This window comes from Haplochromis burtoni, unplaced genomic scaffold, assembly GCF_018398535.1.
Source record: "Haplochromis burtoni strain Fernald_Lab_line unplaced genomic scaffold, NCSU_Asbu1 Contig_79, whole genome shotgun sequence".
NCBI lineage: Eukaryota > Metazoa > Chordata > Actinopteri > Cichliformes > Cichlidae > Haplochromis > Haplochromis burtoni.
Genome location: NW_024582440.1, coordinates 507,797 through 526,432, shown reverse-complemented (window position 1 = coordinate 526,432; position 18,636 = coordinate 507,797). Strand labels below are relative to the sequence as shown.

Genomic DNA, 18,636 nt, shown 5'->3' with positions numbered 1-18,636 from the left:
AAATCAACTAAAAGCTATAATGTTGCTGCACTTCAAACAAGATTTAAAACACTCTCACAGCAACAAGGAGCAAACAAAGCAATAAAATGTAACATGACACCTTCAGGTCACTTCATCCATCACTTTCTCTGTTCAGTCTTTAAATTCAATTTCTTCATATAATTTTCAATCATAACTTACTTACACCTTCTTTTTTTTTAAAACTTAGCTGCTTCTTTCTACTTATCTTTGGTGACTTGTATGTATGTGGTTGTATGTGAATACGAGAGCTGTGCACTTCTATACTAGATGCTATAACACAGTGAGCTGGGTGGATACAGGTAAGGCTGCCATGCTGGCACTGTGTGCAGAAGTACAGAGGAGAAGGCATCGGTGTGATTAGCAGCAGCAGGATTCGAATGATGACGTTTTCATCGCTGTCCTACGGCATCAGCAAGCAGCGATTTCTATTCAGCTTCATCCTTGAGAGTGAACCTGGAAGATGAGGTGGAACAGTCATTGAATGATAGTAAGAGTTCCTGATGGTCAATAAAAATGGTCAGAAATAATGACCATCAAGCTTGAGCATTTGAATAAATGTAAATACAGTCTGGATGAAACCAGATCTCTTCTGCTCACCATTCTGTGACACCAGACACGAGGTTCACCTCAGCCAACTCGAGCTGCACCTAAAGAATGGGAATGTCATGTCAGCATCTGCACAAACACAGTTTCTGCCTGTATTCACAGCATTTCAGAGTGAAAAGATAAAACACATTTATGGAATCAATGCAATTTACGCTACCAGCTAAGGCACAGTGAGGAGATTGGAGTACATTTTACCCAACCGAATCTCAGTGTGCTGTTTGGCAGTATATTTAAAGCCATGTAACAGATGCAGGAAGAGCCACAAATATGATTTCAGTCTGACCTGTCCAATGACGTCTCGGCTTCTGAATGAAGAGGAGTTATTTTTCACTGATACACTGAGGCGTCTGAATCTTATCTCGTCCTTAGGCAGATCATACTCAAACCTTTAAGAAAGTACAAAAAGATTATTAAAACACTAGGTCAGATCTTTAGGGATAACAAAACCTACAAAGGAGAAAAAAGGTAGTGCAACCTTTCATTAAATTCTGGGTTGAGGTCTCTCTTCTTCACTCCTGTTTTTTTCTTAGTGGCCTTGCTTTTATCTGGCAGCAGCATGAGGGAGACATAGCTGTCCACACCATCTTTATGTTGCGACAACAGACCTCTGTGTGGATAAAAAAATAAACAATATAAAAATGAAATATAGCAAAGATGAACAAAAGTTAACTGTAAAAATGTTTTAAGACATGCCAGCAGGGGTGGGAGCACTTTGATGTTTCCCGGGAGTTATTTTGAGTTCATGAACAGTCAACTTCAAAAGCAAAAGTACAACAAGCAAACATGAGAAACTCAGATATAAGTATAAGTTGCAGCTCTCACTCCAAGTGTCCACTGGACAGGGGGTGCATTTCCTAAAGATGCTTCATTGTGCGTCTATTGGTAAAGCCCACAATGTCTATGAATATATTTTCTACCTAACAGAAAATCTGCTACCATTAGATCACTCATACCCTGGATAACTCTATTAAAATCTAGCATCTGTTAAATGAACATAAAGCATTAGCCTATAAAATTAACGGTCTCACAGTTCGTGCGAAAAGGTTGTCATATCATATGATGGAGACATATTATTTTTCATTTAGTATGTTAGAGCAATACAGTTTCTTCTTCAATATATGGAGCAGTCAACATAGCATGAAATATTCTTTGAGTTATCATTAATAATTTCCCTATTTGTGGGTTTTTCCTAAAGTGTTAGAGACCAACAGAAATGCAGAGCAGAATGTTTTTCAATGCAACAACATACAGGCATTCCTGATGGACTCAGGTGTTGTTTCCATCATGTGCTGAATTCAGTTTTCGTACAGCCACATCAGAAGATGTGCAAAATGAATTCAAAATGATCTTTCTGTCAGTATAAAGTTGGTGAAAATAAACATGAATTTCTTTTATGACCTGTTTTTGACCCCACGCAGAAACATGGTAAGTTTATGATGAAGTTATGATGAGGTTGTGTTATAATATTACAAACACCTTCCTTTAACACAGCCTCAGATGCATAATATTCATATGCAGCACTCATGCGATTTAAATGTTTTGTTTCACACACCTGCAGGCGTGAACGATGACAATGAGCTTTCTCTCTTGCGAGGCGTATGAAAGCGACAGCTTCACCTGCCCGTTTCCAGAACTGCACCCAGAAGCAGCACAGGGCAAAGTCCCTGCACCAATCAAATCCGTCATTTTGGATGCCAGTATCTATAAAACACATCCAGAATAACAGTAAGAGTGCGCAGTAACGAGTCAACTCATTTGCTTTTATCTGTCAGATGTTATCACCTTGAGTTCAGCCCTAAGCAGGATTTGACTTTCAGGTGATGCTCCATCCAGATGGAACCACTGATCCTGAACCAGCTGTGGCTCTGCAAGCAGATTCTTGACAGGAATCACCAGAGATCCCATTGGCTGGTCCCAGCCACTCGACAACTGCAATGCAAAAGAGAGTGAGAATGAAAATCACCCCAATATTAGTACTCTTACATGTAAACAAATTAAATCTGTACACAGAAATGAATGCAAGAAGTATGGCAAAAGTTAAAAACAGATGTAGATAAATATCTTACTTTCACCACAAGCATATCATGCTTAGGATCATGGACCACAAAGTAGAAAGACTCATTCCACTGAGGACTGGTACTGCGGTCACAGAGCTGATAAAGTGTGATGAAATGATACGATTAATATAGCAGGAAAAAAAGCAATTATCACACTGAGTTGCAGAGCAGCATGAGAGAAAGAGCCTCACTTTGGTTTTGTAGGCTGTTTCACCCAGAACAAGCTCAGCTCCGGCTTTTGGTTCTTTTCCACTCTTCTTCAACTATGAAGCAAAAGAGAGGCATTCAAGTTACACAGCACGTGGGATCGTTTCTGTCAACTTGTGCACAGTGTATCAATGAACTGCGGGCGACTTACAGATAATGAATGTGCTCTGTCTATATGGACAAAGAGCAGAGCTGCAGCAGGGACAGCTTTGTTCTTAAAAGCCTGGAGAGACTGAAGCTGCAGCACCTGTGGCATGGAGCACAGCCAGTTAGGTCAGGTGATTATTTTGCAAAGTGAATATACCTTGTGTGGTGCTATGTTGCTCAACAGCATTCTAGGAGACCGGAGGCATATAACTCCATGTTTAAATGAACAGAGCGAGGCTGAACTGAGTGAGTTTATTAACACGGTGCAGGGCCCACCTGCTCCAGTCTGGCTGCATTTGACACTGCAGGAACCCACTCCAGTATCAAGTGAACCTGTCCAGATTTCACGTCCTTCAGAGTGTACCACTGTAAGAGAGACAACGTTTGTTAGAGAAGCATGACAAACTCTTTGTACGAGGAAAACAGGCAACACTGAGTTAAAAACACACAGGGTGTGGCTCAAGGTTTGCATGACTAACCTGATCTGTGTACTGTGATCTTATGACCTCATTTAGCTTAATACTGAATCTGTGAACACGAATACAGGCAAATGATTAACAACAGCACGAGTTTAAGTTCACATAATATGACCATGTTTACTTCAGGCTGATTTCCAGATGTCAGGAGTTTTAAGAGACAAGCTTTGTGAAAAAAGCAGTCAATACTGGATTAATAACAATAATGTAAATGGTATTCTCAATTAATTTTATACAGGTGGAAATTTGTTTTAGATAAAACAAAAATGTGTTATCTTTCATTTTCCATGGCTCGAGGTGGAAGCTGCAATCAAGCTAGACCAGTGAAACACAGCACTGATTCTTTAGAGTAGGAAACACACCTTCCTAGAAAGTCATCAGAATCTATATCCTTATCAAATGCTTCAAACTTGATCTCCTGGATGCTGTGCCCTTTCACAACGACCTGTTTAAAAGTAAGAGAAGCAAACATTTGTCAAAAAAACTACTTCAGACAAATCAAAGCTCAGATAATAAACAACAACCTTAAACAGCTTACCTCATACATTTCGTTCCATGTTGGGTTTAGATTCTCCTTGATAACATGGCTCTTGAATGCAACCTCGCCTACGTTGATCTTGACATAGGGATCGCTCTTGCCCTTCACCATCCCCCCCATCAGGTTATCCTTTGCAACCAGATTCTGGGCCTCCAGCAGGTGAATCCTCAGGAGCCCCTACAGCATGAAGACCGCAAGTGTTATACAGAAAGTACCACAGAACAGAGCAGACGTTCGTTGGATTTATTAAGTCAGTGTATACATTTCAGTGTGATCCAGGTCATTTCTGTCCTTCCCACGGAAGACTGGAAAACAGGAATTTCTTGCTTACTAGCTGTTAATCTGACATTCTTTTGTCACTTTCATAGATAAATCTTTAGAAATAACCATCAATCAGAGATTTGTTTAACTACTTAATGAAAACCTGCTTTTCTTGTTCAAATTAGCAAAGGATCCATCATTAAGAGTATCCTACATTATAAGTTGCGTTTGCAACATGCTCATTTTGTTTTAAGCCTCTAGATGTCCTTCTTCTTCCTTGAAGCTGGTATGACACAACAGAGGGGGCCATTCTAGTAGAGCTCAGAGTAAAATAACAGGAGGAAGAAGGAAAATCCTGCTGTGCAGAAAGAGACACGAGGGGCTGTTTAGAAACCCAAATGATAAGTTGAATCCCAGCAGCATCCATTTATCTAATTATCCCCACCGAATATCTGAGGACACATGGAATCGCTGGGAGGATATTGTCTAATGTGAGGTAATGAAAAAACACAGGCTTAATGGAGCCCTACATTTCAAAACATTAGAATTAGACCTCCAGAATGATCTGAATATGTATATATGAACTCAAAAGCAAATTACATGATACTGCTTTCCTTTCCATGCTGATAACAAACACAGAACTACACCCACCTCTTGAGCAAAGCCCTGGCTCGGGGTTGTGTGTGGTGGAAGAACCTGAGCAGGTTTGGGGATTTCAGGAACCACTTCTGGCTTTTTAGTGTCAGTGGGAAGACCTGCCACTGTGGCGTGAGCAAGATTGCCCAAACTGGAAATTCATTCATATCCAAACACACAGAAAATGGAGAAGATTTTTTTTCTCATTATGTTTTTTTTTTTCAAATTGTTTGTTTGAGGCAAACATGACAAAAATATGAAAAACTGAAGGAACAATATAGTTGTGTTTGCTGTCACGTGGAGCTCACCCTTCTGTTTGCTTTTTCTGTGGTTCAAAGTCTCCTCTGTCTGCTGTGTGGGGCTGTGTGCGGTGCTCTTCTGCATCTGCTGGCTTGTCCACCAGCTGAGCAAAATTACATTAATGTTATGAAGACGAAAACAGACATCTGGGGCAGAGTAACAACTGACTTTTGTGTGATGTGACTCACTGCGGCAGCAGGGGATGGGTCATGTGCTGGTTCAACATGAGGAGCCATCTCTGTAGCAGTTGCAGGATTTGCTTCAGGTTCTTTAGGCTGGTTTGATACTGCAACAGACCTAAGAGCAACATTATTCTAAAAACATGAAAGTCTGGAATAAAGCTTGTCAGACATAATACCATCTGAATGATGCGTCCTGTGCAGTCCTAGTGCAACTATGTCTTTATATTTAAGTGGTATATGACATCAAGGAGCACGTTTCCTATACCTTCACTCACCAACAGGGAGCACACTTAATATCTTCCATTTATTAAGCTTATTTATGTTTAAATTAAAGGTGTATGAACTGCTTATTTTCCTTAGCAGCACTTCTAACTTTGGTTTTAACTGTTTTTGAATAAGACTACAGTCTCAGGTACAGCAGCATTAGCTTCAACGTGAGATTATAGATTTCACACGCAAATGACTCACTTGTGCGTTGGCATCTCTGAACTTTTTTCCTCCTTGCCAGCTGCTGCGGATGCCTTTTCTGTGTGGGTGCTGGTGTCCTCTTTCTTTACAGTGGTCACAGTCGGCCGTGGAACTTCATCCATCCTCGAGTTAAGAATCTGTTAATGACACATTTTCAGTTGGGGTTCCTTGATGTCAGTCACAGTAACATTAATGTAGAGTGTACATATCTTCATACCTTGAGCTCAGCCCTCAGGAGGATCTCGCTTTCAGGTAATGCTCCATCAAGAGGCATCCACTGGTCCAGGACCAGCTGTGGTTCAGAGAGAAGCTGTCTCACAGGAACTACCAGAGATCCCATTGGCTGGTCCCACGCACTGGAGAGCTACACAGCGAAAGGACACATTTGTGATATCAGTCAGCACTTGAAATGAAGAGGGCAGCAGCAGACTTTAAAGGCTATTGTACTGTACTGTGTATTGTACTGTAACAAATTCAGTACATTTACCTTTATGATGAGCATCTCCTCTTTGGGATTGTGTACTTTGAAGTAGAATCCTTCATTCCACTGAGGAGCACTCGTGCGATCGCACACCTTCAGGCAGAAAATGGATAAAGAGTGGTAATAAATTATTTCTCTTTTTAAAAAAAATCAGGTGTGAAGTTATAGTATATTATGTCACATATATTATTATTTTAATACCTTAGTTTTGTAGACTGTGTTACCAAACACCAGCTCAGCTCCAGCCTTGGGCTCCTTTCCACTTTTTTTGAACTGTACACAGAAATAAAAAAGATTAGATTACATGAATAGTTTGAATTCCTTTCATCTATTTTCTTAACTTCTCCAATTCAAGTGTGATCAGAGTTTATCCCAGTAGACATTATTCTCCACAATTATGACATCCAATACTATCTTATAAAATATAAAGTGTTAAAAGTGGCAATTTTTCACTTTATGTGCGTAAACGAACTCATAATCAAACTGTCTATCATAATGATTTTCACTGTGCAAAATTACAAGGGACTCACAGGCAACGAGTGCGCTCTGTCCACATAAACAAAGAGGAGTGCTGCACAGGGAGCGGCCTTGTTCTGGTAAGACTGCAGAGACAGCAAATGCATTACCTGCAGCAGAGAATCAAATAAAAAATACATTAGTGACTCAGCACCGATGTGCACAGCGAATCAGAGAAGGAGCATTTTGTTTGTGTACAGAAACATGCACTGACTTGGTCTAGGGTGTTATTATGGGACACTGTTGAAACCCACTCCAGGATCAGACGGACACGCCCAGACTTTACATCATTCAAGGTGTACCACTGAAACAGAGGTGTGCTCAAACATTGGATTACAGTTTATAAATGCACAAGGCGTACACACATTTAGTAAGAAAATATCTACAATACCCACCTGGTCTAAGTACTGGGAGCTGATTATGTCTGCCACGCTGATTTTGAATCTAGTCAACAAAGAAGATTATGCACATTATGCACAATTCCTGTTTCAGCGATTTTGAATTTAGAAACAGTGTTGTTGTTTTTTTACTAGTGTACTGTGATAAACATCATCTCATGGTCGACTGACACTGGGTTTTTTTTGCCAGTATACACATTTGTTTACCAACTGCTATGCTCAGGTAGTTATCTTAGTGTGATCTGACTCAGTTCTGAACAAGTGTAGACCTCCACATTAGCCCCTACCTGCCCAGGAAGTCATCTTTGTCCATGTCTTTATCATACAGTTCCACTTGCATTTCCTGTCCTGACTGAGGCCTCAAAACCACCTTAGAGAACACAAACAAGTTTAGTCAAAGTCACAGATGTTAGGTGGTAACAGGCCTTCTGATTTTATGCAGCCCCTCATACACACCTCATACATCTCATTCCAGACCGGGTTGAGGTTTTCCTTGATCACGTTGCTCTTAAAACTTTCTTCACCGACACTGATCTTAGCGTAAGGGTCACTCTTGCCTTTGGCCATACCCATCACTTTATCTTTGGCAACAAGACTCTGGGCCTCCAGCAGGATGATCCTCAGCAGACCCTAAAGGGAGGGATATTTTCATCCATGCGGCTTTTTAACAAACAGGATTTTGTCGTGCCCTGCTTCTCATATCTGCTTCTGTAGATCAGTGTGTTGTGATGTTACCTGACTGGCAAAGCTGATGTCTGGGGAAGTATGAGGAGGCTGTGTTATGGCAGGACTTGGTGATTCTTCTTCCGTCTCATCTGGAATCGAATCAGCTGCCTTTTTTTTGGCATCGGCATCTTCATGCGAAGTCACCGAAGAGACAATAGTCTCCACGGGGGGAGTGTCTATTGAGCTCGACCTAAAAACACAGCGATTAGAAATCAGTCAAGTTTAAGAGGGAAATCTGGTGGCTAAACAGAAATAGACTTTACTGAATAAATAATCTTACTTGAGCGTTTTTTCTGTCTCCTGTTTCTGCTTAGCAGCAGAAGGATCTGACACCGCAGTCGCCTTAGTTTTATCAGCGGTAACAGGACATTTGCTTGGAATCAGCATCTGTAGTTAAATGGACATTGTTCTAAATTAACTATGTTATTTATTACACAGTCATTACACCCGTTGCAAAAACAAATTAGAAAAAGAACAAAAAAATGAGCAAAAAAGGAAATAAAAGAGAGAATTAAAGTCAGAGAAAGGGGTTTATTGCAAAAACAAAAGTTAATGATATTCACTTATTCATATGAAATATGTTAAATATTTCGGTCTAAACCAACATAGTTAAAACTGAAGATTGATATTTGTATCTGCAGTGATTTAAATTAAGCATAGCTTTGTTCTGCCACCTCCTTTGGCTGCACTATGCTAACATGGAAAGCCTCTGGGCAGAGGGCGCAACAGCAAGAATAATAGCAAGAATACAGAGCAGGCAACAGTGACAACAGCTATGACACCGATATATCACACAAAGCAAGATACTAGGAGCTGGAGTAAAGGAGGGTTGCAAAGCAGCTTGCAGGGGTTCAGCAACTAAAGCGGCTCATATAGTGTGCCCTATATGAGCCCTCAGAAACTGTGGACTGGCACTGAGATCAACTGATATGTTGATGCTCTGACTCACTTAAACTACAACTATGCTTGATTTAGAAGATAACAAAAAAACAAAACAAACAAACAAAAAAAGTTGAACTGAAAAACTGAGAGAGACAAAGACTGACATACCTTGAGTTCAGTTCTCAAAAGAATCTGGCTCTCAGGTGAGGCTCCATCCAGATGGAACCACTGGTCCAGGACCAGCTCTGGTTCAGAGAGCAGCTCTCGAATAGGAATAACCACAGAGCCCATGGGTAAGGTCCAGCTGTGGGAGAGCTGGAAAAACACAATATTTGGTATTAACAACTTCTATATGAGAGATCTGTTTACATGAGGATAAGTTTTATAATACACCGAAGTCATCTTACCTTAACAAGAAGAATAGCCTCTCTGGGGTCACGAACCAGGAAGCAGAATGCTTCATTCCACTGAGGTGATGTTGTACGATCACACACCTTAAGACGAGACAAAAGAGTCAATCCATAGAGTTCTTTGCCAATCTTAGTACTGAAAGAGAAGCAGAAGTATCAGGATGAGGGCTTGAAGTCTTACTGTAGTTTTTCGAGACTTTGCTCCAAGAGTTAACTCTGCTCCTACTTTTGGATCTTTTCCACTCTTCTTCACCTGCAGGAAGAGACAACAGTCAGTAATATTTATTTGGAGTCCAAAGGTCAGCTCCTAGTTCTACAGTCTGTCCTACAAAGCAGTATTAAAAGACTTACTGACAATCCATCTGCCTGCTCGACAAACACAAACAGCAGGCCTGCCGAGGGAACTGCTTTGTTCTTGTAGGACTGTTGGGAATAGAACTGAAGAACCTAAAGATGCAGGAAGCAACCGCAGAATATAAATCAAGCTCAGCACAAGGTGTTCATTAATCCGTGGCTTGTTTCGATATTACTGACCTGGTCCAATCTGTCTGACTCTGAGGCTGTTGGAACCCATTCCAATATCAGGTGTACACGACCAGACTTCACATCACTGAGCGTGTACCACTGAAAAATAAAGAGAAATCATTTTAATGTCTGAACTATCTTTAATTAAGTAATTTTAGAGAAAAAGTTCAAGCAGATCTATCATTTGCATTTTTCTAAAATTTCATATGTGTCTGTACCTGAAATACTAAAACTCTATGTAGGTGGCTAATCACATTCCTACAGGCTAACACTGTAGCACATGCCCACCTGATCAGTGTACTGAGCATCAATGAGATCCTTTAGACTGATCTTCAGCCTGCATGTCAACACATACAAGATTAGAATAGATCATGTAGATGGTAATAAGCATTGTGATGCTTGATTTAGATATAGTTACCTGCCCATGAAGTCATCCTTCATGTTGATGTCTTTATCAAAGACCTCCAAATGCAGGTCCTGGCCTGGAAGCTGGGTTAAAATAACCTGAGGGGCAAACCAAGTACACATCTCAAAGGACCCTTTTTAACTAATTACACTGCAACTAAATGAACTACTCAGCCAAAAAGCAGCTGAAGACTTGTCTTTTTAAACTTGGAATTAGATTTTATTTTAAAATGGCTCTCTGGTTCTCTATTTTCTTGTTTTTTGTTTTTATTTGATGTGAACCAGTTGTCTTGAAATAAAATTCCTTACTTAATTACACACAAAAGCGCAGATTATTCTTTAAAAATTTACAGCAATTTCTTACCTCATACATCTCGTTCCAGGTGGGGTTAAGATTGCCTTTGATAACTTCGCTTGTGAATGTTTCACCCCCAATGCTGATCTTGACATAGGGGTCACTCTTGCCTTTCACCATGCCTCCCATCAGGTTATCTTTCGGAACAAGATTCTGACCTGCCAACAGGTGAATTCTCAGCAGTCCCTGAAATAAAAATGTGCATTTTAAATTTTTAAAAAATAAAAAAAATACTAGCAAGATCCTAAGAGCTATCAAGTAAAAAGAAAAAAATAACTGGACTGTCCTGTATTACCTCTGTAGCGAAGCTAGGATGGGCAGAGGTCTGCTGTGGGAGCTGTTGGGATAAGCTGGAGGACACATCAGATGGAATGCGCTCTTCGTCTAACCACAGGACCTTTGGTGAAATGGGAAAAAGGAGAAGCAGAAAGACAAAAATTCTTAATTGAATTTGGAATTAATCACTTCCTACACTCCACTTTTTTGTTAGTGTGTTTATTAGACATTATAACAGTGCAGGATCATAGGTCTTAGTCCCATTTACCCTGAGAATCGCATTGAGGTAGATGCGACTGGCTGATCCAGAGTTTTCCAACTGGAACCATTGGTCCAGGGAAAGATTGGAATTTGATAAGAGACGGGACAACGGGATGGTCAGGTTTCCCAGCGTCTGCACACGGTCAGCATCCTTCACCTAATGAAGAAAAGACAGTTCAACACCATCACCCGTCAGATTATCAAAGATGAGTTTTATTGCATAGTAAATGGTACATAATCTCATCATCTACTACCTGAATGTCTATGTCCTGGTTGCGAGGATCGTGGATGAAGAAGGTAAAAGCTTCTTCAAACTCTGGATTAATGGTTGTGTAACAAGTCTAAAGAGAAGACGGAAAAATGTGCATATGACAAAAAAATAAACAAAACATATCAAGAGAATTTTAAATGGCTTTCCCAGGAGATGTACCTTGCTCTCTCTAGTGACGTCCTTCACAGATAACTGCACCATGGGATTGGGCTCTTTATTTCCCTTCTTCATCTAAAACGTACACAGTTGCAGACAGATATGAATGCAGAGTAAGACACTGACATTCTGTAACCAAGAGCAGCACAACAAATAGATTTATCTACTATTATAAGAACATGAGGTCGGTCACAATGAAAGTATGTGCATGGCTACCATAGCAACAGCACAAATAACTGAAATGAAGCACCGTGCTGCCTGGCACAATCAGGAAGTCTAAGTTAGCAAAGAGAAAAAACAATAAGCTGGGGGTTTTCTTCCAAAGTTTCTTTAACTTTTGTTTTTCTTCTTAAATATATGACAAAATTAGAAGAGTCTGAAAAGTGTGTAACAGTTTTGGATAGAGTTACCCATATTCATCAACAGTGGAACAGATTAAACTGGGTTTGAGGCCAAGGCAACAAACTTGTGGAATGCGAAACAAATAGCAGTTACAGCTCAGTTAGTTTAACCACACACAGGAAGCAGCTCTGAGCTGTGCACGAATGTGGGCACAGAAAGCACACTTATTTGACTCACAGGAAGCGCCTCAGCCTTATCCAAATAGATAACCAAGATGGCTGAAGAAGGGAGATCAGCATTCTTGTTGGTGATGCTCTCGTTCCTCTTCAGGACCTAGATCGTGATTTTACAACATTTCCTTTAGTGTAATTGTTTGACAACAAACACAAGTCTCCTCGATGACACACGAAAAGCTGATCATCAGTGAAAATTAGACACTCAGACCTGCTCTAGTTGATCAGTGCTTGGCAGCAAACTCAACCACTCTAGCCTGAAGTGAACCCGTCCAGAATCTGTGTCCTTCAGAGTGAACCACTGGGAAGACACATTCAGACATACTTTCACCGTCTTATGATTAAAAAATCATCCTCAGTGTGGCAAAGATAAAAAAGAAAACTGCTCACTTACATCATCGACAACTATGGATTTCTTCACAATGCCCAAATCCAATTTGGTCCTATAGGGAGGAGGAGTGCAAGACAAGAAGGATTAAAAACAAAATACAGTAGTGCAATTTCAATGATCAACAGAACAGAAAGGAGACTCTGTACATTCGAAGTACTTTTCCCCACTGTTCATGCAGGTGACAAATGAAAGGTGACAACATGAGATTCAACCAGGACATGAATTATGCATATGTACCTGCCCAAGAAATCATCCTTGTCTGGGTCTTTGTCATATACCTCAACCTCCAACTCTTGACCAGGTACTTCATGGACAATAACCTGATGTACGGAACACAAATAAGGACATGACGACTGACAAAGGGGCTTGTATGGAATGAAAATGAACAATGCCAGTGACTGATATATCAGGAGAAACACTCAAATACAGAACAAAGTGAAATGATGTGTGAAAGACAACATTTTCCAATTTACGTGCTGATGGTTTACAAAGAAAACAAAAAACCTTTCTCCTCACCTCATACATCTCTCCCCACTTGGGGGCATCTGTGTTGTCAATGTGTTTGGAGGTGAAGGTCTGAGGTCCCACCCTTAATATGGCGTAGGGGTCAGACAAGCCTGCCATGACCCCTTTCACATAGTTGTCCTTGGCTACTAGTTTCTGTGCCTCCAGTAGGTGGATGCGTACAACACCCTGAGAGAGGAGAAGAGGTTCATATACTAGTGTTTTAAAGCTTGAAGTACAATTGTAGTCTGAATGTGCAGATGAATATTCAGGCCTTACCCTGGGCAAAGGAGAGCGTAGCTGGGCCACAGGCAGGCCAGGAACCAGCGGGACAACCAGGCGGTTGGGCAGCACCAAGAAGGAGGCGATAGCATCCATAATCATGCTGTCTGACATGACACTAAAACATAGAACAGAGTAATATTTCAGTGGCAGCACTAAAAATCATTTAATTTTCATTGTACAATAAAAGTAAATTATTGAAACGACATTTTTGAAGGGAAAATATTGTACTTTCTTTAGTTTCTCTTATAAATATACTGTTAATGTTGCATGCACATCTTAAATATGACAGAAGTTTCAAACAATGAAGTCAGCCTATGTACAGGTAATTCCTCTGAGCCAAACGATCTTGATCAGGCTCACGTCACTAAAATGTTCATCTCTTGCAAGCAGAGAGAAGCCACGCCCACTTGTCTGTTTATGAAGGGCATTCAATTAGGAGAAATTTGCCTTGAATCTGCAGAAGGGAAAAGAGGTAAAGCTAAACTGTGGGGCTTTACAAAATCACTGCATAGGATGAGTAGGGATTATTTTTAACTGTGAATCATGATCATGCAAAGCTTCTTGAATAGCGTACATGAAGTTGGAAACATTTAGTTGGAAACAAGCAGACTTGGTTCCCTTTAAAGGCTATGGTTATTAATAATGTGTAAAGCAAGATTTTTTTCAGCATGACTCACTTCAGTCCAGGAATGTCCAACAAATTAGTCAGTCCAGTCCAATTGATGTCTAGTTTCTGGGAAGAGATAAGAAGGAACCGTGTAGAGCAATCTTTAAGGACTGATAGCAAACCAATAGCATACAAGACTATAGGACACGTGTTATTGACAGGAATGGGGGTTGGAAGGTGCAACAAGAGAAGGACTAATGGAGGTGAATTGTAAATATAAATTGACCTACAGGCCGACGGATGAAAAACATAGAGACTGCACCCACAATAGGCACATCTCCAATCAGAGGCTCAAGGATCACTCGCATCATCCCGTGTAGCTGAAGCAAAAGAGAAACAGAAAGGCCAATTATCACTAAATAAAGAAAAGCAGATTTTCTTTGTATTTTACTGAATTCTGGGTCTTTAGATTGGCATTTAAAAGCTTTACATGAAATGGTTGTCTAATAATGTCACCACATAGTAGTTTTAAGCTTGGATAAGAAGACAAACCTGTATGCCTTTGACTCCAGCTTTGCAGAAGTACCGTTTCACTTCAACATTGATCTCCACGTTGCCAACGTAGCTGAAGATATAAGCACAAAAATGTCACCAATATGAGCACCCTGGAAACATTCCAGTAAAGAGAGAGTAAAAAGCAAAAGAGTAAAAAGTCACCTAATATACAGATCCAGCAAGACTTGTCCCTTGTCATTTTCTGTGTGTGCCTTGATCCCTACAACCTTCATGGCCTAAAGCAAACATAAAGGACATTTGTTTGAACAGTATAACTCCATCATGCATCACTTGTGTGGATCTTTGCTGCAAATCCATAGCATTGTGTAAACTCTCAGTGTCATCACCTTGTCTCCCATGTCCACCTTGGTAAAGCTGAGGGTCTGGAGGTGGCTGCTTGAGGCTCGGATAGAAGGAGCGATGGTTTCTACCAGCAGCTTCTCGAGGTACTGGCCGACAAAGGGCCACACCTGCTGCAGGACCTGGCCAGGATATCAAGCACATGCTTTAATACGATGTTTTTATCTTTCATAAACATAACCGAGACGACTGCTTCAAGTATACTTTCGCCTTCTGTTTGAAATACCAGAAAGAATGACAGAGACAGCTGCAGTGTACCAAACCTCCTCAGCTGTTAGTGTTCTTGTTTGGGGTCACAACATGCTGTATGACATCTGTGGTCTAGATGTGGTTCTTTCTGCACAATATTAATACCGCTATGTAAACCTGTGCAGTCTTCAGTCTATTGTCAATGAGAAAGAATCTAAAAACAGAGCACAGTTTGCTTGCGTGCCTCTGACTTTGTCAAAAAAACAAAAACCCCACAGTTGGTTAGAGTCTGGCATAAGTGGAGAATGAGTCATCAGCTGCCTGCTCTTATGGCGCATGAAGCCTGAGCAGTAAAGCAATCTGCTGACCTCCCCTCCAGTAAGCAGTCTCAAACCTCTGCTTTGTCTGCTTTCTAATGCTTACGTCTTGTGATCCTGCTATCTTGAATGCTTTTTATTTCTTTATGTCTGTATTAGAGGCCTTTCTCTAGGCTAGAAGAGCTAGAAGGAGATGGGGGTGGGGCTGCAGGGTTTCTTTTTAGTTTGGAGAGCTATGTGGCTCCTCCTCTTTCCTGTGAGTCTGGTAGGCTGCAATGAAATGGAAATGTTGAGTGGGCTGTCTGGCACCGGGCCTCCCCTCTGCAGTACAGACAGAGTGGCCACAATGGTGGGGGTGTGGCCTTTTTTCCACTAAGGTAGCAACATTACTTATCAGCGAGCACACACAAAGTGTCAATCAACACAACAGCTGGGCTGTTGAACGGCGTGTGTTTGCTGGGCTTGAGGGAAAATGAACAGTTGTACAATAAAATGATGAAGAAAAAGAGGAACTTGTTGATGTTTTACCTTATTCAGCCATTCAACCTTCTCAACATCCGGAAAGTTTACCTGAAGGATAGAAACAGAGGGCATTTTATATAGAAACTGATAAACAAACAAGAGGAAAGGGAAATGATTCATTCACAGATGACCGGTAACTTTGTTGCTATCACAACAGTGCTCTCTCCCTGAGGGTTCAGACTGAAAAAGCTTTTCAAAAACTATACAAAAAAAATGGATGAAGATATGTTATATAAAAAGATCACTTTAAAAATGATGTGGCTATTACATATTAAGCATTGTAAGTCAGTTGTCAAGATACTTTTGCAATATATGTGCTTGAAGTGTTTCCCCCCATGCATATTTCATAGGTTTCTCTCAGACAAAGCACTGTCACATGACAATGTTGAGAAATCTGTTTTGAACCTTTCAGTGAGGAGATGCATTCTGTCTGGTTATGCACGCAATCATTTTAATCACTCCTGAAACAGGAACCCACAGAACCTCACTTGGGTGTGGCCAGATACTCCTAGATGACAGAGGCACATGTGGGTTTCTGAATTTGCGTTCTGTCTACAATTACTACAAAGATGTACTATAGACTGCAGGTCTAGTGTCCTCACACATTCTCCATTCAGTTTTGATTAGACAGTTTGAGTGTTTTTGGAGCTGTTTTTGAAGCAACAATCCCCTTGTGTGCTTTTAGACATGTTTCGTTTTAAAATTAAACACGTGTGCAATGAATTTAGGAAGTGTCTTTGTATGAAAGGAAGAGGGACAAAGAGTTCTACAAAACTGCATACTCCTTTGAGGAGCTAAAGAGCAACGGTGCAGCAAAGTTTTTCAAGGCTATACTAGGCTGTGGTGCATGCCATAGTTCCATCGCAGCAAATAATAATTACTGGTTGGGGATAAATCACTCAAAAATACTCATTACACCCTACAGTAGCCTCTGTAGTGGTATTGTGATTGCATGGTCCAGTGCCAGGCTTTGCTTGATTTGTGTAATGTAAGGTTACTCTAGGCCAAAGTGGGCTAAGGGGGAGACAGTGCAGCAGCAGAAAGTTTAATATGCTCTCAGGCCATCAGGTACATTCATGTCTTACCCATGCAGGAAGGTCTCGCTTGATTTTGGACACTCTCGTGGATGTGTACTCTTGCTCGTTGTCGAGCAGCTGTATGGCTGACTTCAGGCGCGTCTCCTTGCCTTCTCGGGCATGTTTCCATCCCGTGTAGATCATCATGCCGAACACCAGCAGACTGGTGCTGACCCGATAGTATCCGGCAAGGTAGACGGGCAGCAAGGCACCCAGGCATTTCCCAAAGGTCCAGAGTACCGCCACTGCACTTATCCCCTTGGGTTTGTCAGTTTCTGCCTCCACGTTACTCATGGCTTTCTTCTCGCGGTCGCCTGTGCTCGGACACTCGGCGCCCTTGGATTCGCTCGGCTCCGGCTTGTCGCTCTGCATTATGGTTATCTTCTAAAACCACTAAAATACCGCAAGGCTGTTCGCTGAATGATATTTGCTGTCTTTAAAACGGCGATCGAACTTCCCTAACACTTAATCTGCGGTTTCATGACTCGTGCGAGCCACTGCCTGAACAAACGCACCGCTGCTGCGCGTCAGCTTTACGAGCACCGCCGCTAATTCGCCGTTCGCGAGTGTTGCATTTTATACGGACTACAATTAAAATGTGATCGCGATCGCTGGATTGGATCGGTAGTATTGATTGAGCACAGATCTCGGAGAAGTCCCCGAAAGCTGCTGCTCACCCAGTCCCGTTAGCTGGATAAAAACACGCCCACTAAAAAGGCGTTTTTGACTGTTTGCTGCGTCAAATTACCCAGTCACTGTTATTACTGCAGCATTATGTAGAAGTTCGTAAGTTTTCTATAATCAAACTATCCGAAAAAAGGGTATATGTCTGATGAAGCACAGACCACCCATTAACTCAACAATACACGCTTGGAAATACTTCCTACTGCTTTATCATCTCTCCCCAAACCCCCAAATAGCGCACAGGCTATTGCCATGATTTCAGTAAGCAGGGTTGGATAGTAACTAATTACATGTAATTAGGATTACGTTATCAGATTATAAAAAATAAGTAGTATAGTAAGTAAAGATTAACTGTGATAAATTTGCAGTAAGATTATAATTCAGTTGTTAAGAATTGTCTTGAACAGACAAATTTGGAAACACTTGCATTTAAAACTGCTTGAAGTCTATATTTTTTTTTCCTCCTCTTGGCACAAAATGAAGCACTTTCTAAGAGACACCACGTGCCCACACTTTTCATTAGTCATCATGCGGTTTCTAAAGCATGGCCACTTTATTGAGTATATAATACCCTACCCCCCACACCGAGAACTGCCCCAGTTCTTGGTGGCATAGATTCAGCAAGGTGCTGGAAACATTCCCTTCAGATTTTGGTCCATATTATTATATCAGATTTGTTGGTTACACATCCATGATGAGAAGCTCCCCATCTACCAAAGGTGCTCTCATGCATTGCGTTGTGATGACTGTTGAGGAAATTTGAGTAAAGTTAACTTGTTCAAGTTCATGTTTAAGAAACCAGTTTGCTCTGTCCTTTGTGACATGAGAGGACAGGTACACCATGGACATGATAGGTAATATTCAGGTAGGGTATATGGCACCAGTGATGCACAATTGGTCCTAAAGGTCCAGAGAAAATATACCTCCACACTGTTACACCACCACAAACACAAACCACTGATAGAAGGCACGATAGATCCATACTTCCAGGTTGTTTGTCAAGTTCCAAT

The 18,636-nt window shown here is 41.0% G+C and overlaps 1 protein-coding gene across 1 annotated transcript; it reads right to left on the bottom strand.

Moving 5' to 3' along the window:
- Positions 1-201: 201 nt before the first annotated feature.
- Positions 202-17,656, bottom strand: esyt1b (extended synaptotagmin-like protein 1b). Its single transcript, XM_005924864.2, has 52 exons — positions 16,952-17,656; positions 15,873-15,914; positions 14,826-14,960; positions 14,641-14,714; positions 14,476-14,548; positions 14,214-14,303; positions 13,994-14,049; positions 13,311-13,431; positions 13,044-13,220; positions 12,765-12,847; positions 12,531-12,579; positions 12,348-12,437; positions 12,141-12,236; positions 11,565-11,636; positions 11,389-11,475; positions 11,142-11,291; positions 10,893-10,994; positions 10,607-10,783; positions 10,256-10,341; positions 10,126-10,174; positions 9,847-9,936; positions 9,664-9,759; positions 9,494-9,565; positions 9,310-9,396; positions 9,071-9,217; positions 8,301-8,407; positions 8,030-8,210; positions 7,751-7,924; positions 7,582-7,664; positions 7,292-7,340; positions 7,111-7,200; positions 6,911-7,006; positions 6,582-6,653; positions 6,387-6,473; positions 6,117-6,263; positions 5,900-6,036; positions 5,438-5,546; positions 5,258-5,352; positions 4,965-5,100; positions 4,053-4,229; positions 3,877-3,959; positions 3,518-3,566; positions 3,315-3,404; positions 3,043-3,138; positions 2,876-2,947; positions 2,694-2,780; positions 2,410-2,556; positions 2,180-2,328; positions 1,103-1,234; positions 911-1,013; positions 619-668; positions 202-474 (listed from the first exon to the last, which is right to left on the bottom strand). Exons 1-52 carry the CDS (start codon positions 17,312-17,314, stop codon positions 447-449), a joined length of 5,490 nt encoding a protein of 1,829 aa, XP_005924926.1. The 5' UTR covers positions 17,315-17,656; the 3' UTR covers positions 202-446.
- Positions 17,657-18,636: the final 980 nt, after the last annotated feature.

Excerpts from the sequence above, each read along its gene's own strand:
- esyt1b (XM_005924864.2), bottom strand. The coding sequence starts at position 17,314 with ATGCAGAGCGACAAGCCGGAGCCGAGCGAATCCAAGGGCGCCGAGTGT. Across the intron at positions 6,037-6,116 it reads TCCTGAGGGCTGAGCTCAAG|ATTCTTAACTCGAGGATGGA; the intron begins GTATGAAGATAT and ends TGTCATTAACAG. Across the intron at positions 3,567-3,876 it reads TCTGATGACTTTCTAGGAAG|ATTCAGTATTAAGCTAAATG; the intron begins GTGTGTTTCCTA and ends TCGTGTTCACAG.